The sequence below is a fragment of the Macaca mulatta genome, chromosome 20 (genome assembly GCF_049350105.2).
Source record: "Macaca mulatta isolate MMU2019108-1 chromosome 20, T2T-MMU8v2.0, whole genome shotgun sequence".
NCBI lineage: Eukaryota > Metazoa > Chordata > Mammalia > Primates > Cercopithecidae > Macaca > Macaca mulatta.
The window spans coordinates 208223-235679 of NC_133425.1; the positions used below are offsets into that span (position 1 = coordinate 208223).

General features: G+C 45.8%; 1 protein-coding gene across 1 annotated transcript in view; it reads left to right on the forward strand.

Annotated features, from left to right (window-relative positions):
• LOC144338019 (uncharacterized) overlaps nucleotides 1-26189 on the forward strand; it is a 163110-nt gene extending 136921 nt beyond the window's left edge. Inside the window, exons 4-5 of the mRNA XM_077986035.1 lie at nucleotides 17036-17218; nucleotides 25155-26189. Of these exons, the coding sequence (XP_077842161.1) occupies nucleotides 17036-17217 (182 nt within the window). The 3' untranslated portion in view covers nucleotide 17218; nucleotides 25155-26189. The remainder of the gene's footprint in view (nucleotides 1-17035; nucleotides 17219-25154) is intronic.
• The last annotated feature ends 1268 nt before the right edge of the window (nucleotides 26190-27457 follow it).

Genomic DNA, 27457 nt, shown 5'->3' on the forward strand with positions numbered 1-27457 from the left:
GGGAAATACCCAACTCCAACCTCCAGAACTGAAAAGCAAAAAAGAACAGAGTATCCAAGCACTATGGGACTTCCAGAGAGGCATAAAATATGCATAACGGTAATACAAGGGGGAAGAAAGAGGAACAGAAGAACTATTTGTAACAGTAATAGCTGAATTTCCTCAGATTAATGCCAGACACCAAACCATAGATCCAGGAAGCTCAAGAAACACCAAGAAGGATAAATGTAAAAACGACGACGACAAAAACAAAACAAAAATAAACTCTACTTGGGCATAAAATATTCAAACTATGGTGAATCAAAGATTAAAAAGCACACCGGAGTAATCTCCTTCCCTATGGAAGATCAAAGATAAGAATTATATTCAACTTCCCCTCAAACACCATGAAAGCAAGAAGTGGAGTGAAGTATTTAAACTATTGAGAGGAAAAAAATTCCATTAACCTAGAAGTCTATACTCTGTGAAAGTATCTTTCAAAAGTGAAGAAAAAGTAAAGACCTTCTCCGACAAAAATTGCAAAATTTGTTGCCAGTAGACCTGCCTTGCAAAAAATGGTCAAAGTTCTTTAGAGAAAATAGTAGAGGTCAGTAACTCAGCTGTACACAAAGAAAGGAAGGGCACAGTCTGTATACAGGGCTCACACCTGTCATCCTAACACTCTGGGAGGCAAAGATGGGAGTACAGCTGGAGGCCGCTTAGTTGAGACCAGCCTGGGCAACGTAGTGAGACTCTGTCTCATTAAAAAAAAGCCAAACGTGGTGGCCAACACCTATAGTGCCAGCTACTTTGAGAGGCTGAGATGGGTCACTTCTTGAGCCCAGGATCCCGTTCAAGGCTGTGGTGAGCTATAATGATGCTGCTCCACTCCAGCCTGGGCAACAGAGAAAGACCTTGTCTGTTTAAAAAAATAAATAGAAAAACAAAAAGCATTAAAGAAGAAATAGTGAAGGTAGAAGAAAATCTTTCATTTTTCTTAATAGATCTAACATAACAGTTCATTCATAATAGTGACAGTAAATATGTCATATACACACACTTAAATATAAGTGAAATGAATGAGAGCAGTGATACCCAAGGGATGGGACAGAGCAATTAGGAATTAGGATTATTTTGTTATTATAGTGTGCTTGCATTATCAAGAAACCAGTGTAGTGTCGTTTGAAAGTGGACTTGGGTTACTTGTAAATTTATATTGCAAATTCCAAGGCAGCCACTTTAAAAAAAAAAAGAACTGATATGCTAAGAAAGGAAAGAAAATAAATCATAGAAAATGCTCAATTAAGACCACAAGGAAAAAAAAAAAGAGTGAAACACAAAAACAAAGAACAAGGGCAACAAATAGAAAATAGTAACAAATATGGTAGATGTTAATTCAACTGTATATCATTACTTTCAATGTCAGTCCAAATGCACCGAACTATATATTGTCTATAAGAAATCCACTTTAGATATAAAGACCTACATATAGATCAACAGTAAAGGGATAGAAAAAGATATAAATGTTAACACTAATTTTTTGGTGTGCAATGGCCTGATCTCATCTCACTGCAACCTCTGCCTCCCAGGTTCAAGTGATTCTCCCTCAGCCTCCCGAGTAGCTGGGATTACAGGCATTTGTCGTCATGCCCGGGTAATTTTTTTTTTTTTTCTATTTTTGTACAGATGGGATTTCCCCATGTTGGCCAGGCCGGTCTTGAACTCCTGACCTCAGGTGATCATCCCGCCTTGGCCTCCTAAAGTGCTGGGATTACAGGCATGAGCCACCGTACCCGGCCAACACTCATTTTGAAAAATGGAAGTGGTGATATTAATTTCAGACAGAGTTGGCTTTACATCAAGGAAAGTTACCAGAGATGATTATTACGTAATAAAGGGGTCAATTCTCCAAGAAGATGTAACAATCCTGAAATGTATTTTTGCTAACAAAGCATCAGAATGCCAAAGCAAAAACCGATACACTTCAAGGAGAAGTAATTAACCCACTAGTATAGTTGGAGAGGTTAACACCCCTTTATCAGAAATGGACCAATTCAGTAGCCAGAAAATCAGGACAAAATTGAAATCGGCATCCTCAGTCAACTGTATATAACTGACGTTTATAGACTATTTCCTCCAACAACAACAGAATACAGAACATTCACCAAGACATACCATGTTGTGGTCCATAAAACACACCTTAACAAATTTAAAAGAATAGGAATCAAACAAGTGTGTTCTCAACCACAGTAAAGTAGAAATCAATAATAGATGACTGGAAAATATATTAGGATATTAAACAATACACTTATACATACTACATTGTTCAAGGAAGAAATCTGAAGATTTCTTCGAATTTTTGAAGTAAATGAAAATGAAAACTTGTTAAAATTTGTGAGCTGCAATGACAGTAATGTTTATAGGGAAATTTATAGATTTAAATGCATACGTTAAAAAAAACAAGATCTAAAATCAATCAGCTTCCACCTTCGAAAACGAGAAAAACATCATCAAATTAAATTCTAAGCAGGAGACAAATAATGAAAGAGCAGAAATCAATACATTGAAAACAGAATATCAGTAGAGAAAAATCAATGAAACCAAAAGCTGGTTCTTTGAGAGAAAATCTGTAAGCCTCTAACAAGAAAAAGAAATACAGCAGATAAATTACCAATATCAGAAATGAAATAAGGAACATAACTACAGATCCCATGGACATTAAAAGGACAATAAATACTATGAACAACTCTATGGCCACAAATTTGATAACGTGGATGAAATGAACCAATTTCTTTAAAGACAGAATCTGCCAAAATTTGAACAAGAAGAAACGATCTGTATGGACCTGTATCTGTTAAATTGAATCAGTGGTTAATAACCTTTCAAAACAGGAAGTGCCAGGCCCAGGTGGGTTCACTGGTGAATTCTACCAAACATCTAAGAAGAAATTATACCAATTATCTACAATCTCTTTCAGAACATAGAGGCTGAGGAATACTTCTTAACTCATTCTATAGAGCCAGCATCATTTTTAATACCAAATACCATTTTAATAACAAAATATTACAAGAAAACTACAGAACATCTCTCATGAACATAGATGCAGTAATCTTCAATAAAATATTAGCAAATTAAATCTAACAAAAATTGTGCACTAAAACCACATGGAATTTCACATATCCAAAGCTGGTTTAACATTGAAAAGCCAATTAACGTAATTCATCACATTAATGGGTCAAAGACTAACAGATGCCTCATCTAAGAAGATATAGAGATGGCAAATCGATGTATGAAATCATGCTTCACATCATGTGTCATAGAGAAATGCAGATGAAAGCAACAGTAAGATATCACTACACCAGAATCCAGAACACTATCAACACCAAAGCCTGTGAAGATGTGGAGCTGTGGGAATTCTCTCTCATTCATTGCGGGTCTTAATGCAAAATAGAACAGCCTTTAGGAAGACAGATTGGTGGTTTCTTACAAAACTAAATATACTCTTACCATACGATAAAGCAATTACACTCCTTGGCATTTGCTCAAAGGAGTTGAAAACTTATGTCTACCCAAAAAGCCTGCAAGTAGATATTTAGAGCAGCCTTATTCATAGTTGTCAAAACTTGGAAGCAACCAAAATGCCCCTCAGTAGGCGAATGTATAAGTGAGCTGTGGTACATCCAGACAATGGGATATTATATGAGGCTGAAAATGAATGAGCTATCCATAAAAAGACACGGAGGAAACTTAAAGGGCATATTGCTAAGTGAAAGAAGCAATCTGAAAAGGTTGTTGTATGATTCCAGCTTTACAACATCCTAGAAAAGGCAAGACTATGGAGACTGTAAAGAAGATCAGTGGTTGCCAGGGGCCGGGGGGAGGCAGGGATGAATAGGCAGAGCAGGAGAATTTTTAGTATCATGTGATCTCTGTATGATACTGTAATGGTGGATACATGTTATACATTTGTCCAGACCCATATATTGTACAACACCAAGAATGAACCCTGATGTGAATGATGGAGTTGGAGTGGTAATGATGTTTTGCTGTAGAAGTATCAGTTGTGACAAATGTACCAGTCTGGTAGGCAATATCGATGACAGGAGATGCTGTGCATATATAGGGTATACATGAGACATCACTATAAAGCTGGAAAATATGACACTGAGATGAAATTGCGCTGATAGGCTTAACAGGTTGGAGAAGGAAGATGAAGTCTGTGGGCTCGAAGGCAGATGAAAAGGAATTAACCAAAGTGAAGCCCAGAGAAACAAAATGAAAGAAAAGCCAACAGAACCTCAAGATCCTGTGATATGTCAATATACTTGTAATACAAGAAGGAAAAGAGAGAGAAGAGCAGGGACCTTTGAAAAAAGGAGTCAGAGTTTTCTCAGATTGATGTCCAACACCTGTGTCCGGCCCCGAGAAGTTCAGTGAATTCCAAGCAGAACAAGTATGACAAGAATCACATCCAAGTTCATGATAGCCAAAGTACTGAAATCCCAAGATTAAGAGGAGATCCTGAAAGGACTCAGAAGAAAAAGACAAGTTACACATCAGAGAAGCATTTGAACAACGCGTGACTTCTGTGAAGATACAGTGGAGACCAGAAGACCATGGAAAGACATTTTTTAAAGCACTAAAAGCAGGAGAAAGGCCTGTCAACTCATATCCAGGGAAAATCTCCTTTATAAACAGGGGTGAAACAACACATTCCCAAATATGAAAGCTGAGAGAATGTGTTATCAGCAGAAATACACTATAAACGTGCTAAAGAATGTACTTGGCTGATTGCAAAGGATATCAGATGAAAGGTTAGCTCTATGAAAAAGAACCCTAGAAATCATAACAGTGCACTCTAAATTTTCTAGAAAATAATATCATAGAATATTTTACTCTATGATTTTATGGTTTTTGGTTTTTTTATGATCTTATAATTTTATGATATAAAATCATACAATGTACACAATTCTCTATGCCTCCTTTACCTGTTTTGAAGTCCTTGCTGTACCATGTACCAGTAGTTTATTCCTTATTATTTATTTGTATTCTATTTGATAGATATGACACATTCTGTTTATTCATTTACCAGTTGGTTGTTTCCAGTATTAAGCTGCCGTCGACATTTATGTATATATCTTTGTGTATGCATATAATTTCCTTTATCTTAAGTGGATGCCAAGTAGCATGATTGACTCTTATTGTAAGTTTAGGTTTAGCTTTTTAAAAACTGCCAAATTATTTACAAAATAACTGCACCATTTCACACTTCCACCAGCAGCATATGTGCATTCCAGTTTCTCCACATCACCAGCAATAGTTACTGTTATTTTTATTTCTGCCATTCTGATTGATGTGAAATGGTATATCATTGTGTATTTACTTTGCAACAATGAATGATGCTAAGCATTTTTAACGTGCTTATTAGCCTTTAATGTGCTAATTCCTATTCATAGCCATTTGTATATGTTGGCAAAATGTTCAGATTTTTTGCTCAGGTTTTAAATGGGTTGGTTGTCATCTTATGGGTTACAGGTGCCTTATGTAATCTGAATATAAGAGTTTTACAGATGTAACGTGTCTCAGTGAAAGAACAATCTATTATGTAGCAGACAGAACAAAGCCCTTCCCCCAAGATACCCAGGTCCTATTCCTCAGAACTTATGAACCTGTTGTCTGAAGTGGTTAAAAGGGATTTTGCAGCTGATTAATTCGATTAATTTAAGATCTTGAGATGGGACCTTTATCCTGGTTTAAGTAGGTAGACCCACTGTAATCAAGAAGGTCCTTACAAGAGAAAAGAACTGGAGACTGGAGTGATGCACTTTAAAGATGAAGAGGGGCCAGGAGTCAGGGACACATGTGGCCTCTAGAAGTTGGGAAAGGTAAAGAAATGGATTCTCATTTGAAGCCTCCAGAAGGAATGTAGTTCTGCTGACACTTAGATTTTACACTTCTGACTTCTCCATCAATAGGATAATAGATTCGTGTCTTGTTATAAGCCACTAAGATCAAAGTAATTTGTTACATTAGCTATAGGGAGATAATCATCTTTTAAAACTTACTAGTTTTCTATTTTAATGAAGTCTATTTCACTAATTTCTATGGATTGTGTTTTTGGAAGTTTTAGTAGTCTCATGGTCTTACTGTTCTTTCATTTAGGTCTGTGACTCATTTGGAGTTAATTTTTGTGTGTGCAGTAGGGATCTAAGTGGGATTTTTGTTTGTTTTGGTTTGGTTTGGGGGACTTTTTCCCCCACGGTTTTTCTTTTTGGTGTGTGGGTACTCAGTTGCCACAGCAACATTTGTTGAAAAAACAAACTACCTTTCTCTTACTGAATTGTCTTGAGACCTTTGTCAAAAATAAATTAACCATAAATACAAGGCTTTATTTCTCAATTTAATTCTGTTCCTTTGATGTATGTGTCTATTTTTGTGCTAATACCACTGCCTTAAAAACTATGACTTTATGTAAAGTTTTGAAATCAGATAGTGAAGTCTTCCAACATTGTTTCCCTTTTTTAAATTTATTTTGGCTATTGTAGGTCCTTTGTATTTCCAGATAAAATTGAGAATAAGCTTTCCATTTCACACACAGCCTTCTGGGATTTTATTAGGCAGTGCCTTGAATTAATGGATCCACACAACAGCACTGTGTGCAACAGGAGCTTAGAAAGTACCACTGCATCAATGCGTCCACAGGTGAGGCCGGGGGCAGAAGCCAACCTCAAGCAGTTACGGTCCTCCGTGGGGCTGGCATCCAGGCAGGAAGGCGGCTCAGCAGCTCTCCTCCCACTGTGGAACTTCCTAGGTCCCCACATGAACAGAACCTAAATAACACGCAACGAACAACAGGAACGAGAACACGACCAACAGCTTCTGAGATGAGCAAGCTGGGCTGATCATGAGACACCTGACGGGGACGGTGCCAGAGCCCCTCCCAGTGACCTGTGTGGACAGCGCTGCCAGCATCTCCGTAAAACCAGCCCAAGTCAAGTTAGACTTGAGGCTTTCCAGGAGTGGGCAGATCCCTTCAATCCCACAGTCTGAACCTTCCAGGCCGTGTCTCATGGCCCTCATCTCACATATGGGAACCCGGACGCTGCACCATAGACGTGGCCCCAAGCCCTCGTTCCTTCTTCAACACCACACACCAGTACAGTGAACACTTAGGATCTGGGCATTCACATAAAATACTGCTTAACTAAAACTTCTGATTTAGAACATGTTTAATTCCTACTCACAGAGCTCAAAGTGTTCTGTCCTAGGAGGCGGTAGCTGTAACTAAGCATGAGAGAAGAAGGGATCAGAGTGGTGCCAAGTATTAAATATTCCTCTAAATCTATTCACCAGGTTGCCATGCTATTGTCACCTGCTTCATTTTCTGTCCTTAAAAGACAAAATAGTTACTTTTCAAAATAGACAACCTGTTTTACTGATGCTTAGCTATAAAGTAGCGAGCTACGTATCCAAAAGGGAGATATGGGAAAACAGAAAATGTCCACAAGCGATCGGGGTTGGGGGGCAGTTGCAGCAGCACCTGGCTCTGTTGCGTTGTGAGCCAGCCACGTGGGCTGGACAGCTCACTTAGCCACTGAAATTACATCATCTAAGATTTTGTTTCAGTTACTTTGATAAATTCTCCCTCTTGCTATGAAGAGTAAGGTTTGTTTTTTTTGTTTTTGTTTTTTTTTTTTTTTTTTTTTTTTGACTTGGAGTCTCACTGTGTCACCCAGTCCAGAGTACAGTATTACAACCATGGCTCATCGCGGCCTTGACCTTCTGGCTCAAGCAATCCTCCCGCCTCAACCTTCCAAGTAGTTGGGACCCAAAGGCGAGTTTGATTTCTTTGCTAACGAATTCCTAATTCACCTCGCAGTGGGCCTGTCAAGGCCATATGCCCGGACATCCACCTTGCCGACCGTCCATGTGGTCTCTAAGGTGGATGCACTCCGGTTGCCTGGGCTCTGCACGCGATACTGAGTCTCCAAGTCTGCCGCTGTATAAGGGACTGACAGCCCCAAGCGTCTCGACGCGCCACCTTGAGCCGGGCTTTATTCCACAGGGCGACTCTGCTTCCCGTGATGAGATGCAGCACGTGAGCACAGATCAAAGGGTATCAGCAACTAACCCATTCCCCTGGTACTAAGCAGAGGACCAAGAGTTTAGTTCCTTACTTATTTGCTACGGGCTTGACTCAAAACAGCTTTCTGGAATCCTGGGGACAAACATCTCTAACTGCTGAGAATTCTGGCTTTAGTAACGGAAGAATCACCTAAAGCCCATTTTGTAACTGCTGTTCTCATCAGAATTTGAGGCCAAAGGGAAAAATAAAAGGGGGGCTAAGATCGTGACACCCCAGTTTGCACAAGGCCAACCAGCCTGCTTGAGGGGGTAAAAGGAATAGGATTTTTAAACTGCTGAGTTTTAAAAACATGGCTGTAGGCTGGGCGCACTGGCTCACGTCTATAAGCCCAGCACTTTGGGAGGCCGAGGTGGGAGGATTGCTTGAGGCCAGGAGCTCAAGACTGGCTTGAGTAACACAGCAATACCCTATCTCTTTAAAAAGAAAAAAAAAGGTTATTAAAATAGTAATAAAGGTTAATACAATAAACTACTATGTCAACATGGCACCCCCTGCTGTCAGACGAGGTGCAGTCTCTGTGGCTGTGAGGTCCGGAGAGAAATGTAACCGGCATCATAGGGAAGGTGGACCCCAAAGCCCCACAACATTACTCCTGTACAGTGTGTTAACCAGCATGAAGTCTCCTCCACAATCAGAAGCCTGGTTTAGAGGAACGCTGCCCACTGGACCTGGGTGGACTCCAGATGCCGGCCGACCAGACAGCCCCACCCTGGGACCCTGCCGGCAGCCCCGACTGGACAGAATGGCCTCATGAGTGTCCTTTCCTGCCACAGGCTGCAGACCCTGAGCCAGTCCTGGCTGTGACTGAGGCTGCGCATAAACGTCTGCGCCCAACAGCTCACCTTTGTACATGACACGCCCAGTCCACCTCATTTCAAATGTTACACTTGCCCCAAGGCGAACACGGATGTTACAGGTTAACTCACTGCATGTGTGCTAGACTTTCCCTGTAAGTGTTCAGACATTGCACAAACCGGATGAACAAACCCCACTTTCCCTGTAAACGTTCAGACATTCCTTGAGCCCGATGAACACACACAGCCAACAAACCCCGGAACGTGTAACGCCGCGGCCTCCTCCCCTCCTGAGGGGCGTGTGCTTACAGCTCCCCCAAGACCACATTTCCCAAAGCACAGAGTGTTACTCTGAAAATAAAACCTCCTTTTTCCTTCCTCTGTACATCTCGTGGTCGTGTTAACAACTATTGCTACAAATGCAGAGAAACGGGGTATCATCCGTGCTGGTCACCGAATTCCTAGCACCAAAGCTTCAAGGCCCCCCAGTCTGAAGGAAGCTTCTATCACCCTAAAGCCAACTGTGGAGACGAAGGCCAAGCTGGGGAAACGCTGTGTCTCTGCAAATCCACGCCACGGGGCCCTCTGCAGTTGTGTGTAAGGAACTCTTGGTCTGTCCTGGGGTTTGGGGAAATCAGGATGCAAGCAGATACCGTACGCTCTGCCACGGGACCGTGAAGTCTGCGGAACCTCAGAGGAACACGGAGACAAATGGCTGCACGACTCCCACAGGCCGAGCCTCGATGGGCGTCCGTGTCAAGAACACAGACACGCCGGGAGGGGCAGCCGATGCAGGCAACGCCTGCAACTCCAGCAAGCAACAGCGTCTGAGTGTGGGGGTCTCTGGCCAGGCTCCACCACAACTGCCATATTCTGTGACAAAATTTTAAAAATAGGTTTTAACTAGTTATAACTCTAACTTGTTTTACATATAAACAGAACACAGGGTACCAACAGGCTCCAAAATACTTTGCCTACAAGTCTAGAATGCAGATGGATGCTGCTCCGAGTGTGAGGAGTCCCCTTGTAGTGCCATAAATCCTAGATCTAGGTGACTAAGTGCTCTTCCTAAACCAGACGGCACCATGAGGCTCTGAGGGCACCCTCTGTCCCCAGGCCAGTCCATCAGCCCCTGCAGAAGCTTCTAGAGTAAGAGCCTGTGGATTTGTATTGGACGGATGTAAACCAGGCAAAGTCACAGGGGCTCGTCCTGGAAGCCCATCCATTTACCCACTCATGCCGTGGAGAGCCCTGCCCCCAACTCCACACCCGCAATCACGCTCAACCACAAGAACTGGCTTCTAGGCCCTCAAGCTACTCCCTCTCGACCCCGGACAGACGCTTCTCAAACCATGAGGCCCAGAGTAGTCTTAACAGGTGGTCCCAGCAGAACTGGCCACTGCATGAATTGATACTTTGTGTGTGGGGGGGGTGGTTGTTCTTCTGTCACTCAGGCACAGTGCACCATAAGTACAGTGGTGCTATCATGGTTCACTGCAGCCTCAACCTGCCAGGCTTGGGTCATCCTCCAGCCTTAGCTTCCCGAGTAGCTGGGACCACAGGTGTACATCACCTGTCCTATTTAATTTTTTGTAGAGTCAGGGTCTTGCTATGTTGCCCAGGCTGGTCTGGAATTCCTGGGCTCAAAAGTGAACTGCCCAACTCAGCCTCCCAAGGTGCTGGGATGACAGGTGTGAGCCACTATGCCCAGCCTAGAATTGGTTTTTCTTAAACCTGAGTTTGACACATGAACCCCACTTACATAGATATCAGCACACTCTCACAGCTCGAGAGTTTTCCTGAATCTCGATTCTGTCCGTTCAAGGTCAATATCTAAGAAAGGGTCAGAACTGACCCTCCCTCCGTGAAGCCTAAGAGCAAATGCAGCAGCATCTCAGTGTATGAGGAGACAAAGTAAGAAGGTGGAAAATACACACTGAAATTCTAGTGCTAGAATCATAATCACCAACACTTTAAGAGAGAATCTGCTTTCCAAAATATGTAGCTGCTGGATTAACTTCAAAGTCACCAGATTCCACAGGCAGTAGCTCACAGGGGCACAGCTTTCTAAGGCCGCACAGCCCGGGACAGCGTAACAGCCTCAGGGCAAAGCAAACTAAACAAAGGCTTGGTTCTCTCAAGGACGAAGATGCTCAAGTGTTTCCAAATATTCTTCTTCTTCTAAGTAAGTTAGATGCCTCCTACAACACTGTTTAGAGTGCCAGTGTATTCAGAAACATGAAGTTGAAAATACATCTCAGGACCCCAAAATCACTAAGGTAAAGGGACGTCAAGGTGAGGAAGAGCTTAGAGCAAACCTGCCTCCCATGCTCTTCCTAACAGAGACAGCTACTGGGGGTGGGGGGAAAAGCCACGTACCTCCCTCACAACCGATCCACAAGGAAATTCCTCATGGACAGAGGACAGAACTCAAAGTCACCATCTGCACACGGAGATAAATGCGGATCTGACTGCTTCCTCTGGAAAGATGCACCAGAAATGCATTTGTCTGATCTACCTGTGACCTGGAAATCCCTCCCCGCTTCGAGCCGTCCATCCTTCCTAGACTGAACCAACGTACGTCTCACATGTACTGATGTCTCACGTCTCCCTAAAATGTGTAAGACCAAGTTGTGCCCCAAACACCTTGGACACATGTCCAGGACCTCCTGAGGCTGCCGCAGTGTGTCCTCAACCCCTCCTAAGGCTGTGTCTATAACCTTGGGAAAATGAACTCTCTATGGATCGAGGACTGTCGCAGAGATCCTTCTGGTTTACAGGAAGCATTCTCTCCTGCGAGTATATCAATGAAATCATGTGGAATTACAAAATGCCACTTTAGTAAAAGCCAAGGAATTAGGGTTCTATGTGCTTCAAAAAAAAAAAAGTAACGTTCTATTTGTCAATGGACCATGAAGCCCACACCCCCTTTTGCACTGAAGATGTCAAATGGGACAAGAGGCCCCTCCTGAGGATGCTACCCTCTGACCCCACTTCCCAGAGTCCAGTTTCCTGCTGCTCAGGGAACAGCAACCCCAGCTTCATGAGGCTCAGGCCTCCAAACCCAACTCCCACCCATGCTGGAGAATCACCCCAGGGACTAGCTAAGTGGCAGGTGCAACTCTCACCTCACCCCCTTAAAGGGGAAAAGGCACCTTCCCGCTCCTCTTCCTGCTGGTGGGAACAGGGGCAGGAGCTGGAGGATCAGGAGTCGGGCGGCAGAACGGAAGCAGCCTGGGTCCCTGCTAGTCAGAGTTGGCAAATGCCAACCATCCCCGACATTCACTTTGCAAATAAATCCTTCTCTTTTGTCAGGTCCCTGGTTATAAGTTTGCACCCATAACTTAAAAAGAAAAAAACAACTCAGATAAAAAATCGGTGTTTGGCTGACAATATTTCAATTATCTTGGGGCCTTGGGTCAAATGATGGCAAAACAGGAAACTGAACGCTGTTATTCAGGAAACTACCTTCCAGCGCCGTCTACCCTCCCAGGCTGTCACCTTATGGTTGTTTGTCTGCTAGATGATTAACAAAACTGTTCTGAAAACCTAGGTGTACAGAACAGACAAGAAGTCAGCTCGGGTTGAGGGGAAGCAGGATAAGACCCCCTTCCCCACAGGATGGTGGAAGAGGAGGAACCTTCAGCACCTGGGTTTTCAGGATGCTGGATCTCTGAGAGCATCTCTCACAGCTCAAGTACAGCCAGACCCTCCTCTGACACAGCCTGTTCAGGCGAAGGTGGGCACCTGCCCTAGAGACCCACAGCCCTGTGCGGGGCTCAGCTGGAGCTGAACTTGCCTCCCTTGGTAAGAGTCAGGGCCAGGGGTGGGGAGAGGAGAGAAGCAGCAGGCCTGAGGGCCACTGTGGAAACTCCATGCCACGCTAACTCTCGTCTGATGTGCTCCGGCCAAAGCCACGCTTCTCGGAGGGAGTTTCCCTTCACACATCCGGAAATCATCAACATCTAGTCTCCCCACAGAACAAATCCTTCCCTAGGAGGCAGACGCTTGGCTGTAACACGGGGTAATGAGGGGCGCGCCTCCGTGCCCACTCTGTAGTGTTTCCTGTTACCTATTTTACCTTAAGCTACAAATGATTCCCGTTTACACGGGACACAGTGACACAGACAGCAAAACACATGAGATTCAGTGTGATCCCACACCCGTCACTGCTGACCTCAAGTGCTTTGTTCGTTTTGCTTCTAGAGTTTGTATTCTCTCCCGGGGTTCCAGGCCTGTGGATTCAACCAACCATAGATCAACATATTTTTTAATGTGTTTGTACTAAGCATTCAGACTTTATTATTTATTAAACAACTACTCGCATGGTATGTCCATGGTATAGCTGTTACGAGCAACCCTGACATGACTGTCTGCAGGAGGATGTGCATATGTCATATGCAAACACGATGCCATTTTATTGCAGGGACCTCAACGCCCAAAGACCTTGGATTCCATAGGCAGTCCTGCAGCCCACCCCCATGGGCACTGTGGAATGGCTATAATAGAAAATATGGAGGTTTTAAACAGTTATGTACTAAATCTAATCTTTTGTTAAGAAATTAACGTGTATCACTTGTATTATTTGGAAGTCCTTCCTGGCCCAGAGACTTGACATGTTCTTATCTTTTTGTCCACGGATCTAGCCATTCCAGTAAGCTTGTTGAACACAAATCAATTTTACAATTAAATTCTTACAAGAATCACACTCAATCTGTAAGCTGCTTTGGTTTTTAAAGTGAAATAACCAATAGTTTTGCCAACCTGCTATATCATAGAATAACAGGATAAAGCAGCCCCATGGCATGCAAAAACATGGGGTTTCAAAGCTAACCAGTATAAAACACGTTACAAACCCCTAAATATGAAAACGTTTTACACCAAAACAGATATTCCAGAAAAAAACAAGATGTTCAAAAAAGCCCTTTGCAGAAAAGCACTTTCCCCTTCATTTTTCACACGGTTTCCTGAAGCTTGTGTTTGGTGATGACCATGAACCAGAAGTAGCGTCCGCTGCAACTACTGTTACAGCAACACAGAATATTAAGGGAAAAAAAAAAAAAAAAAAAAAAAAGGCCGGGCGCGGTGGCTCAAGCCTGTAATCCCAGCACTTTGGGGGGCCAAGACGGGCGGATCACGAGGTCAGGAGATCGAGACCATCCTGGCTAACACGGTGAAACCTCATCTCTACTAAAAAATACAAAAAAAAAAAAAAAAAAAAAACCTAACCGGGCGAGGTGGCGGGCGCCTGTAGTCCCAGCTACTCGGGAGGCTGAGGCAGGAGAATGGCGTAAACCCAGGAGGCGGAGCTTGCAGTGAGCTGAGATCCGGCCACTGCACCCCAGCCTGGGCAACAGAGCGAGACTCCCTCTCAAAAAAAAAAAAAAAAAAAAAAAGGACACAGCATATTTCCTATTGATGAGAACAGGTAGAGTGTTATAAAATGAGTGTGTCCTAAAGTCAACAATGTTCAAATTCTAGGTCTCCCACAGACACTAGACGGTAACCGCCAAAGCTTATGTACCTGGCAACGTTCAAGGAGACCAAGTTCAGAGCTGTCACAATGCAGCACCATCCTCACGCGATTATCTCAGGCAGGTTTGAGGGCAAGTGCCCCCGTCACAGTGGGAAAGCTGCCCAGCCCAGCACTTCCTGAGATCACAGACCTTCGCCTTCCCACGTCTTCAATAGTTCCTTTACACCGGGAACCACCCAACAAAACCTAAAACACTTCCTCAAATCTCAAGACAGTCTTTAGAGCTCTTTTCCTTGCCCCGTCTCTTACTGAAAAAGCTTATTTTGTAAGCAACCTGTAGTGCTTACCAGAGCTGGGGCGGGAGGAGAGCTAGTGTTTGGTAGACCAAGTTTCAAGCGTGGGGAGACCAGAAAGTTCTGGAGATGGATGGCGGTGATCGCGGCACGACAGTGTGAACACACTTAATGCCACAAAACCATACACTTAAAAATAGAGTGCTGTGTAACTTTACCACAATCAAAAAACTGAGAAAAGTCATCTATAATTACTGTCTCCAATATCTTCCATCCTGTAAGTTACATTTGCTTTCGGCAATCCTCAGAGCAATCATGAAAAACTAATACCCTGTCGTCTCTGAAACGCAAAGTCGTTCAAGGGCTTTGGTTATAGGAAAGTAGCTGGAAAGCAAAGCGTCCGTTAGGCACAGCAGCCGTGATAGGACAAACACGCGGTAGGAAGGTGGTGGTCATGCTACACACAGATGGGAAGGGTGTGGGGAGCCACAACACCTGATGCTTGGGAGGCACCTGGGCAGGAGCTGAGAATGTACCAAACACGTTCGATCATGCAACATTCACGGACCCCGAGTCCAGCCACCACCGCTGACATCCACTGTGGCTGGGGTGTCCTCCCAGCCTGTGATGGCTCGCTCCTTCGGTTAACTGCCTTGAATCTACTGGTTCCTCTCCTCATGGGCCTCTTTCCTGTCGTCTTCCTGTCATTTTTCTGTCAGCAAACACATTTCCTGTCATTTTCCTGAACTGACATGACATTTCCTGTCATTTTCCTGAATTGACATGACATTTCCTGTCATTTTCCTGAACTGACATGACATTTCCCGTCATTTTCCTGAACTGACATGTCATTTCCTGTCATTTTCCTGTCAGCAAGCACATGCGTCCAGCCTGACCTTGCTGATGTGCTCCAGCGGCCCTGGACTCGAGCCGCACTGTTCCATCAGTGTGGCATTCGCGAGTTACCTCCTGGGAAATGCCAGGTGATGGTAACATCAACCAGGAGGCACAGCTGAGAAGCAGAACGCATGGTGCGGTGCCCAGAACGTCACGTCCTTGAACAGACGCTCCGTATCTTCTCCTCTCCTGCCAGAGCTTCGCTGTAGGAAGGTGGCCATTCCTCCAGTGCTGCTACTTCCAACACCGGGGAAAGCAAGCTTCAGAAATGAACGGTGTCAAAGAGGGAGGACCCACCAGCAGGGCTACCGGCAGCCAGACAACCGCAGCCCCAGCATTCCCCAGCCACCATGACTGACAGCCCAGGCTCCAGAAATGCACGGCTTCAACCTTAGGAGTAAAAACCCTCCCAATCCAACTATTATTTTCAACAATGGGATTGAGGAATGAGGTGTTCTAACCCTGCCTCTCTCGACAGCACAGATCATCAGATCCCAGTTCTTACAGGATTGGGGAGTGGGGTGGGGTGGGGTGGTTCCTAACCCTGCCCGCCTTCATAGAAAAGAACTTGGATATGATGACCTGTGCTAGATTAGCACTTTGCTTCTGCCACATGCAGTCATCCTCAGCACCAGGAAAAGTCAGAATCGTTGAGTGATGACACCAATACCAACACACGCCGTTCTGCGGCTCTGGTAACTGGCTGCACAGATACAACCCGATAGTGGTGAGGTCTAAAGACATCACCAGTCTTCCCAAGGATTGTGTTCCTGAATATTTTGCGTTTGGAATAACGGTCTTCTTTGCCAGGGCTGAGCCATGCTTCCCTCTCGCCTGTCCTCTGCCTTCACCAGCTTCGTGTGTGCTTCCGGACAAGTGTTTGTGCAGGTGCTATCACTTATTTCCACAGCGAGAATATACACAGATACCACACAGAAATGGGCAACCCCGTTAGGAGCTGTGCAGAGAGATCTAACTCATCCCATGTGCCAAATTCCTGTTGCCATGGAAATTAAACTAACTAAACTAACGTTGCTATGATCTCATCTCTTACTGTACCACTAAAGATCATCCGGGTAAGAGGAATGTGCCTCTGCATAGCATTCAGCTCACATTTACATGTCGGTTTTTCCTGAATATGGTTATGTGAGATAGAAATCAGTAAGATGGGGTGTAACATACAGTATAGGATCGTTGTGTCTCCTAGCCTCAAACACTTCAAGATCCTCAGAAAATGAAGTTTAACTCTGGGGACGTGAGTTACATAGTAACTTGTTTTGGATACTATCATATCAACACCAAATAACTTCTTGAATTCCTTTTTAAATTGAAAAGCAATTTACAAAGCACAAAAGCCCCAATATTAAAGAATACAATTCAGTCTTTTTAGCATATTCTAAAAGCTGCACATCAACCACTAGTATGTAATTCCGGGACTTTTTCACCACAGGCCAAAGAAACCTTGAACCCATTAAGAGTCAGCACCTGGCTCCTTCCTTCTACCAGCCCCTGGCAATCACCAGCCAACTTCCTTTTCTCTGGATTTGCACATTCTGGACACCTGTTGTGAGGAGAATCGTACAGTGCATGACCTTTGGTGTGACCTTCGGTGCTGACATCTTTCACGTCTAAGGTGAGTGGAATCTCAGTGAGTGACCGGTTGACAGACACCTGGACTGTTTCTACTACTATGAATAATGCTGCTGTGAAGATTCAGGCATGACATACTTTTTGGAAAAATGTTTTCAGTTTTCTTGAGCATATGGCTAGGAGTGAAATTGCTGGGTCGTACGGTGATTTCATGCTTTTCTGAGGAACTGTCGGACTTTTCCAAATCAACTGCACCATTTTACTTCCCCTCCCACTAGCAATATATCAAGATTTCAGTTTTCCCCAATTCACCAACATGTCACTGTCCAATACTGGGGTTTTACCCACCCTTCACGGTGGTTGTGAAGTGTTATTTCACGGTGGTTTTGATTTCCATTTCTAAGATGACGAATTCTGCTAAACATCTCATGTGCTTTTTAAGGCATTGATATGTCTTTCTTTGGAGAGTGTCTATTCAAATCCTTTGTCCATTTTTAAATTGGATTTTTATTAAGAGTTTTTGAATATATTCTTGATATCAGGTCCTTATCGTGATAATGTATCCTGTTCTGTGGGTTGTCATTTTACTTTAATAGTATCCTCTGAATTGAACATTTTTAATTTTGATACCGTCTTTTTCCCTTCAGTTGCTTGTTATAGCTCTAGACGTTTCAGCCAAGGAAACATTGCCTAATCCAACCTAACAGTTTCTCCAGGATTCTCCCCTAAAGGTGTTATGAGCTGAACTGTCCCCCTCCCCCAAGATTCCATGTTAAAGTCACAACCCCAGAAACCCAAAATGTCACTGTATTTACATACAGGGCCTTTAACTTGGCAATTTAGGTCCCATAAGATCTTAAAAGTAGGCCCTGATCCAGTATGACTGGTGTTCTTTTAAGAGAATTTAGACACAGTCCTCAGTGCTGCATACACGTAAGAGAAACCTGTGAGGACACAGAGAAGAAGCTGTCTACACAGCATGGGGTGAGGCCCCAGAGAATCCAACCCTGCCCTCACCTTGATCCCAGGCTTCCAGTCTCCAGAAAAAAGGAAATAAGATGCTATTGTCTGAGTCGCACGGTCTGTGGTGTCCGTTATGGTACCCAGCAGACTGACAGAATGGGTCTCAGTCAGCTCCTTACATTGGAACCATGTTGAGCTTTGCGTGTAGGGTGAGGAAGGGTCCAGTCCATCCTTTTCTATGTGGATACCCCAGTTGTCCCAGCACCATTGAGTTGTGAAAGGAAAAAAGTAAAGCAACCCTTGCTGTCCTCTCTCCATCAACAGATTAGAAGATACACTGAAGAATCATGGACAATTTTGTCGGTTTAAGCCAGTGGTTTTCAAACTTTTGGGTCTCAGGAACCCTTTGCACTTTATTAAAGAGCACAAAAAAGCTTTCTCATCGGGCCGGGAGTGGTGGCTGCCCATGCCTGTAATCCCAGCACTTTGGGAGGCAGAGACAGGTGGATCACTTGAGGTCAGGAGTTCGAGACCGGCCTGGCCAACATGGTGAAACACCGTCTCTACTAAAATACAAAAATTAGCCTGGCATGGTGCTGAACACCTGTAGTACCGGCTACTAGGGAGGCTGAGGCAGGAGAATCGCTTGAACTCAGGAGGCAGAGGTTGAAGTGAGCTGAGGTCACACCACCGCACTCCGGCCTGCGTGGCAGAGCAAGACTCCGTCTCAAAAAAAAAAAAAAAAAAAGAACATAATTTAGTTTCTTTCACAAGGATAAAGTCATTACATCTTAACACAGTCTTAAAGAAGAAACCATTTTCCAAAATAAGCAGCAGCGTGGCAACAGTTTGTGCTGCTGTGAAAACACCTAACATCTCTGTACCTCAGACAGCAGGATTCTCATGCCTGCATCTGCGTTCAGTGGGCTGCAGAGCCATGGCTGAAGTTTATGAAGAAATTCCGACCCCATACTGATATACAATTAGGAAGCGGTATTTTCATTGTGTTTTCAGATCATTTTAGGTATTCTCTGCTGCCAAATGTAACAAGTGGCACTTCCGTACAGGCTGTCTGCAACACAGAGTCTATGCTCTGGTCGACGGGCCTTTCTGCCCCAATTCCTTCTAAGTCGACTGGTCCGTCTTGCACTTGAATGGCTTTTACCAGCACACGATTTTGTAATCACACATTGGTTAGAAAATACTGGTTCAGAGTTATGAGCGGCTTCCACATTTCATTATATGTCCAAAAAAAAAAAAAACCCCACATCAGTATCACCATTGGTCACATGAGAAAGTGGTGGACACAAAATTTTTATGTTTTAATATTCACTGGAAAGCTCAAATGTCTATCATGGGGAAAAATGTAAGGTACTTTCCTTGAGATGCAAGTCATTTTGTTCATTTTTCAGGTCACACCTGCAAATACCTCCATGTGAAGTGGCATCTTTTGTAAGTCATTCTTTATATAAAGGCGGCCGTTAGTGGAAGAAGTGGTTCTGCAGGTTCATAGCTCAGAGGCACCAGTGCTCTCCCAAGAGATAACCATAAAATCCACAGAAGACGCACCTGTGCACACTTCCTGTTTCTCACTCAGAACATTCCAGAAGGAACCCTGAATCCCAATGCCACAGCGGGACTGAAGTTTGCTCTCACCCACACAATAAACCCAGGGAGCTCCCCCAGCCCCCACCCCGAGGCCACAGCCTTGGTCCTCTATCTGGTCTAGGGGGGCTCCTGCAGCTCCAGCCTAACAGGGAACAGAAGGCACCCACATGTCACAAAGCCCTCCCAAGGCCCAGCGAGCACTTCTGCTTATGTGCCAGCCAAGTGCGTTTGACAATTCTACAGCCAGCTGTACGGCAGGTAGCGAGGTACCCAGCAAATACTCAGGGCTCACGTTACTAAGGAAGGTGCACAGCGAGGTACCCAGCAAGTACTCAAGGCTCACGTTATGGAGGAGGAAACCAGGCAGATAGTGAGGTACCCAGCAGGGTTCACGTTACTCAGGAGGAAAGGAGGGTAGAGACAAGGGGGCTGGAACAGTCTGTCATAAGCTTTAGCATTTACAAGGCTCGCTGAAGATTATCTGATTTGATCGTCACAACAGCTCACAAGATTGGCAGAGGCAAGACTATTTTCACTTCATAAAAAGAGATCCCGAGAACTGATGATGACCACGTGCTCTTCCCACAGGCTCCCAGAAATCCTCCTCAAATCATCTCTCAGTTGTATACATGTGATAATATCTCAGTCACGTCCCCTCTCTGCAGGGGAATTTTACTGCCGCCCTGCTGTTCCTTCGCACCCCTGCCCTCTCCTGCATTTCAGCCATGCCCACCATCCATGGGGAGTCTGCACCACCCCACCCCCGCTGCTGCTGATGGCTTGGGTCACGCTTACCTTTCATTTCCACCTACAGGGACCTGTTCTTCCTTCAAATGCAGCTCAAACTCACTCATTGTGTGAAGCCTTTCTGTCATGTGTAAAATCAGTCTGTGGAATGCTTCATTTAGGAGGTGCTTATGTTGCCTCATTGGCTGTGATCAGGACCAAATTCTGAGCAAACCAGGTGGTCCCCTCTCCCCATCTCTGCTCCAGTGCACTTAAAACAAGGATTCCTGGAAGCATCTTTTTAGTCCAATTCATGCATGAGTCTGCCCCACACACTGCAGAAAAGCCCTGGTGGTCGGTGGTCAGGGCTCAGGGCCCCCCAGGTAGGTAAGGAGAGCTTAGTGCCCTCTCTGGAGTTGTCGCTCAGAGACCCACGGCTGGAAGGGAAGAAACTTGCATCCTGTGAAACATCTAGGCCCCGAGACCCACTCAGGAGTGGAAAACGGGGAAGGAGCCTTGAACAGACCCTCGGGAGGGCAGACAGTGGGAGCCACGGAGGCCACCAGGAAGGAGGGAGGCAGGCAGTGAGGCCAGAGGTGATGTGGCCGGGAGGGAGGTGTTGTGACCAGAGGTGAGGTGGTGGGCGGATGACACGGCGTGGTTTGGGGAGGAGATGTGGCCAGGGGCAATGTGGCCAGGGAAGAAGACACAGCTGGAAGGAAGTGACAAGAGGGGTCTCCAGGCCCCAGACTGTGCCTGATTTATAGATGACATTTTACTTAAGATGTTATATCTAACTTTAAAGAAAAGTAGCAATTTCGACCATTGTGTACATTTAAAGCACGGTACAAATTGAGCACATTTCCCAAACCAAAGAACCGGGCATTGAAGAAAAAATTCATTTAAGATCAGAAATAAAGAGATCCTACAGCTCTTCCAGTCCAATCCCCACCCTAACGTGAATGGGGGGAAAAGGAAGTAGATTCTAGTCAGTCAGCATTAAAGGCAAAACCGATCCACTTTACTTTCTAGACAGAAAACAAGAAGCTCATCAAGGAATCCCTACAAACAGTAGCTTTAGTAGTTCCCGAAATGCAAAATTCATCTACAAAGTAAATAATCTGCTAAGTGTGTATAGAGTAATTTTTTTCATTATTGCCTTCCTCATCTGCAGGGGCTTTTTTAGACCTTGTTTCCCCTTAATTGCCTCCAACACCCAGGAAATTTAAACCCCACAAGTAAACTGTGTCTCGATTCATGCCCAGCGTCCTTTGGAGCAGACAGTCCGTTGCTCTAAGACGTTCTTGTCACCTAAGCACCGGGTACAGCCTGAGAACGCACAACACGCACTCACACAAACTCAGACAGTCAACAGGTGAGATACGGCACATGAGGAGGAAGACAAGATAAATGAGCTTCACTGACACCCCAGATCCGACAAGAAATGACACACGCAGCCTGCTCTGGTGCAGGTGACTCCTGGAAAACAGCCAAGGACAGCATTTGGAGAAGCAGCACCGCAGGCCAGGAGGGTCTGGGGGCTTAAGAAGGGAGGGGCGCCCCGACCAGGTACTGGGGGATTCAGAAGGGAGGGGTTCCCCGACCAGGTGGCTGGGGGATTCAGAAGGGAGGGGTGCCCCGACCAGGTGCTGGAGCTTCAGAGGGGATTGGTGCCCCGATCACTTCCTGGGGGCTTCAGAGGCAAGGGGTACCCTGACCACGTGCTGGGACTTCAGACGAGAAGGCACCCCGACCGGGTCCTGGGGGCAGCAGGACAAGCCCAGGGTTCCGTCGTCACTTTTCACTCCCTACTCCCGAATCTCGCCCTGAAGTTGCAGCCAGTCCAGGTATTCATTTACCCATAAAATTAAGTATCTGTGAGTAACACAAGTCACTAATCCACACAGATCTGAGTCTACAGATACCTCCCAGAGACGCCACCATCCCTTCTGGTAGAAGAACAGCCCAGGGGCCCACGCTGCTAGGAAGGGAGACTGTCTCCAGCCTGACGCTGCAGAGTCCTCAACACAAAGTCTACCTTCTGGAACCATGCCGTCTCCTACCGAGGCAACTAGGGGCATGTAGGGTTTTTTAAAATCTTTTTTTTTTTTCTTAAGACAGAGTCTCCCTCTGTCACCCAGGCTGGAGTGCAGTGGCTCGATCTCGGCTTGCTGCAACCTCTGCCTCTCGAGTTCAAGTGATTCTTCTGCCTCGGCCTCCCGAGTAGCTGGAATTACAGGCGCCTGTCACCGCGCCTGACTATTTTATTTATATTTTTAAGTACAGATGGGATTTCACCTTGTTGGCCAGGCTGGTCTTGAACACCTGACCTCACATGATCCACCCGCCTCGACCTCCCAAACTGCTGGGAACACACGCATGAGCCACGGTGCCCGGCCCATATAGCTATTTAAATTTGACTAAAATTAAATAAAATTAGAAGTTCTCATTTACACTTCAAGCATTCAGTTACCCACAGGCGGCCACTGACCAGAGGCTGGTAGAGATGTCACACTCCACACTGCAGAAGGATCTAGGGACGAAATGGCTCTAAGATCATCTCAGAATCTTTATGTTGAAGCTACTGAAGTTTTACTCTGATTATTATAGACATCAGCATTCTCCCACTTAAAAATGTCAGTGCTATTGCAATGATCAGATCTGTGACTTCCCATCAGCTCTTCTCTTCCTGGATAGATAACTGTAGAGCATCTGCACTCTGCCTCCACACTAAGGGGTAGTAGAAGGCTCCGTGTAAAATCAGGGGGAGAAAAAAAAAAATGAATCCCTAGTCCGCCTCCCCCCCTACGATTTTGTGAAACTCCTCTTAATATGCACAATAACTGCCAGAGTTGCAATAAAGAAGCATCCCTTGACCAGGAAGCAGCAGGGAAGCAAGAGGAGGGAGATGCAAAGACCCTCCGTTCCCTCTGGGACCCCAGGCCCAGCCAGGACTGAGAAGGGCCGCACAGCCCGGCAGACCCGCACACCTGATGCGAACCATACACACGGCTTCCCTGGGCCTCGGTCCCCTGCTCTGCCCTCACTGGCCACTGTGGCTCTGGGTAGAGGCAGCTCCCTGAGCCCCAACACCCACAGCCAGTCCCCTCCTTGCAGGTCTCAGCTGTGCTCTCACTGCCTCCCTGACGCTTCTCATCATCCGCGTACCGTGTCCACTCTACCCCACAGCCCTTGCTACCGCCCACCCCACCACGGAGCCTAGCACACAGCAGGTGCCCAAGACGCCCCAGTGGGCAGGCATGCCAGGGTAGGGCTTGGAGTTCCAAGGGCCTCGTCCCGCATCACACCACAAACGCCACGGAGGCTGTGGAAGGGGTCCAGGTTTCAGGCCTGTACTCAGCTTCTCCTGGCCCCTGAGGCCAAGAACCTAGCAAGGGAGCGCAGCCGGAAGCAGGGTCCCAAACCCCCTTCATGTTCCTCAAGAGGAAGGGGGCTTCGGGGCACAACCCCACGAGCGTCTTCCTCCTGCCAGGCTGCCTGTCACAGCCCCGACACCTTCACAGCAGGGAAACCCACTCCTGTGAGGAGAAAACCACCAAGTACAACAGGAGCCACGTCCCCCGCAGCGTCTGCTGAGCCCAATAGCGACAGCAGCAGCCGGGCCCCCACTCAGCACACACCGACTCCGAACCCGCCACGCACACCACAAGGCCGACCATCTTGAAGCTCAGCTTCCACTCGTCAGGGCCCTCTTCCAGGAGAGCTCGGCATGTCTATCTTCCCTGGGCTCACAGAAAGGAGTGGGACCCAACCCCGAGTGTGCACAAAGTTAAGCTCCCACTAGCTGTGCAGACAACCTCCCTAGCCCTGGACTGAGAAGGGGCCAAGCGCAAACAGCCATATTTTGCCCGCACAGGTACGGAATTCAGTCAGCTCTCTCAATGAAGTCGTGACAGGTCAACTCCAGGCTCCTCAGTGCTCTGGGGTTCACCTCGGGCCACTGCACCTTTGAAACGTGGCTGTGGACTCCTCTAGGGTGCTCACTTTCACGGCCCATTTCATTCAGACACTGCAGGCCCCTACCGTGGTGTCAATACCCAGGACACCCCTGCTGGCATCCTCTGAGATGCTGCTGCAGCTGCTGTGATCTGAGAACAGCCATGCACAGGCATCAAAGGGAGGACTTCTCAAGTCTCCTCCAGGGACAGTGACTACAGCTTTGAAAGACGTTGCACTGAATCCTGGGTGAGCCTGGCTTGGTCCGCAATCTAATCCGGGTTGCTGGGGAGACACACTCTGTTGTAATTGACAGAGGCTGTGGGTGGCAGCTCTACCAAGACTGATAATTGCAACTAGTCTGAGATTTACTATCCATACTTTCTATTTGATGTTTCAAAGGAAAGCATCAGTGAAGTTCCAGTAGCAAGGAATTTTCTACAATCTATCACATTAAGATACAGCAGAAATGTAGCTAAAATGTTCATAGGGTCTATGCAGAGGAAGAGATGGGTCTATTTCAGGAAAAGTGCTTGCTGGCTTTTTAGAAACATAGTGAAATCCCTGACAAGTAAAAGGTTGTTTATACTTTTTCTTTGGAACAGAGGGAAAGTTCTTTCTTATTATTTGAACACATTAACTATATTTAAGTGTTCTGGTAGACTGAGTATTAAATATTCAAAAGGAAGTAATTCTGTTCGGTCTATTTCATTCTTTAAATGTAGCTTTCAAAAACTGACAAATACCTGGCCGGGTGCAGTGGCTCACGCCTGTAATCCCAGCACTTTGGGAGGCCGAGGCTGGTGGATCACGAGGTCAGGAGATTGAGACCATCCTGGCTAACACGGTGAAGCCCTGACTCTACTAAAAACGCAAAAAATTAGCCTGGTGTGTTGGCGGACACCTGTGGCCCCAGCTACTCGAGAGACTGAGGCAGGAGAATGGCGTGAACCTGGGAGGTGGAGCTTGCACTGAGCCGAGATCACACCACTGCACTCCAGCCTGGGCGACAGAGCAAGACTCCATCTCAAAAAAGAAAAAATAAATAAAAAGTGGAAAACACCCCATATCTGCCCTGGCTCCGGCTATCTCCATAGAGTGGACAGAGCTTAAGAAAAGCTCACTGTGGAGGCATAGAAGGCCAGGCCAGGCCGGGCCGGGCCGGGCCTTTGCTCAGCAGATGAGCAAGAGGGTCAGCCACCCTAGTGAAGAAGCCCATGTTTGCTATGTTACTGATGATACCCACATAAATTTCTATTTGCCTCCCACACAGACCTGGGATCTATGTTTGAGCAAGCGACGCATACCAACAGTCCCTCCATGCCATCATTTCCCTGACCTCCCCCAGAAAAGCCAGGCTAGGCAGCGTCCCCACACGGGCACTGGGGCCCAGGAAGATCCTGGTCCTGCCCCTCTTCTCTCTCGTCCCTGCAGCACCCTGGCTTGCTGTGGAAGCCCAGCAGTGCTGGCTGAACCCACGTTCACCTGGGGCATTCAGGAGAAGCCTCTGTGCAGAAATCAACTGGGAAGTAGGATTGTGTGTGCTGGCAGGTCACTCCAATGGATTTGCAGAACTCCGTTTTCAACACAGGTGCGCCACCAAGTCCCTCAAGCCCTTTGTGAGCCTAGAGCCACAGAGCCATTTGCGGCATTCTCACAATCTCTAACAACCCTGCACAGAGGCCCTGTTTTTCCAAAGGACCATAAAATTTTCCGTGTAGACAAAGTTTGACATAATGAAATAAAGTGAAGTCACCACTTCTATTTTCTATTAATCCATTCATTCAAACAAGTATCTCTTGAGTATGTGCATCGAATACTGTGGAATTAGGATTTAGTCCATGCCTTCAAGAAATATACATCACAGAAGAAAAGGTATAGCTTGTAACTAACAGTGCTGAACAGGCAAGAAATAAACATCATAGAAGGAAAGGTAGAGCTTGTAACTAACGTCATAGAAGGAAAGGTGTAGCTTATAACTAACAGTGGTGAACAGGACAGAATTTCACAGGCTCATCAGGAGCCACCGAGGAGGAAGCCATGATTCACATCCACCTGCAGTAGATAAATGTTTCCCGGATAAAGTAACTTTTCTACAGTGATATCTGCTCCTTATTGTTTAATCCTGCTCGATAGGGTATTAAATTACCACTTTATGTGCTGCTTATATAAAATACATCATTGTCAGGGGAGGTTATAAAATAATACTTCACACAAGCTTGGGCTGTGAATGGTGTGAGGCAATGAGACGATGTGTTCCCGTGTTCTCGAGACGCAGAAGGGTCAAGACCCTGCTTCCCTTCTCCTCCCCACCGCCCTGTTCCCAGATGAGGGGTGGAGGCAATGCCGCCGGGCAGTCCTAGAGCTGGCTCCAGGGCCAGGACAGCACGCCCAGACTCTCTGTGCCCCATGTGACAAATACAGACTGTGGGGCAATCACCAATTTACCTGGCAGTGGGGAGAGTCCTTCGTCAAAAGCCTGTGCTTCCAGGAGCCAGGACAAAGCAGGAGCCCCTAGGAAAACAGTTCCGGGTGCTCCTGAAACCTGGGCAGAGTCACAGTCTGGCAGGAAGCACCAGTGATGCAGGTGTGCCCAAGACTGGGAGGATGGCCAGATGCCTGGATACCAGACCGGCCTGCAGGAGATGACCACCTCTCTCTGGTTCATTAGAGACAGACAGTCTGGGCTTCACTTTTGTATGTGGAGTCTCACAGTACAGAAATATCACAAAGGGATTAGACTTCGTATACCCCAATTTTTTAAATTAAAAAAACACAATTATTTCAACTAATTCTAAATCCAACAAAGAAAAATAAATAAGTATATAAACGCATACCTCCAAAATGTAAACCACAATCTCTTTTCCCATAGGAGACCCAAAATTTAGTTTACCTTTTCTTCAGTATTATCACTTTTTTAAGCCATTACTGAGGTGTCTCCTCACCGCCCCATGAGGAGGTTCATGGGCTCTTCAGGGCTCTTTGCTGTTTCATCGTTTTTTAGATTTAAGGGCAGGATCATTTTCCC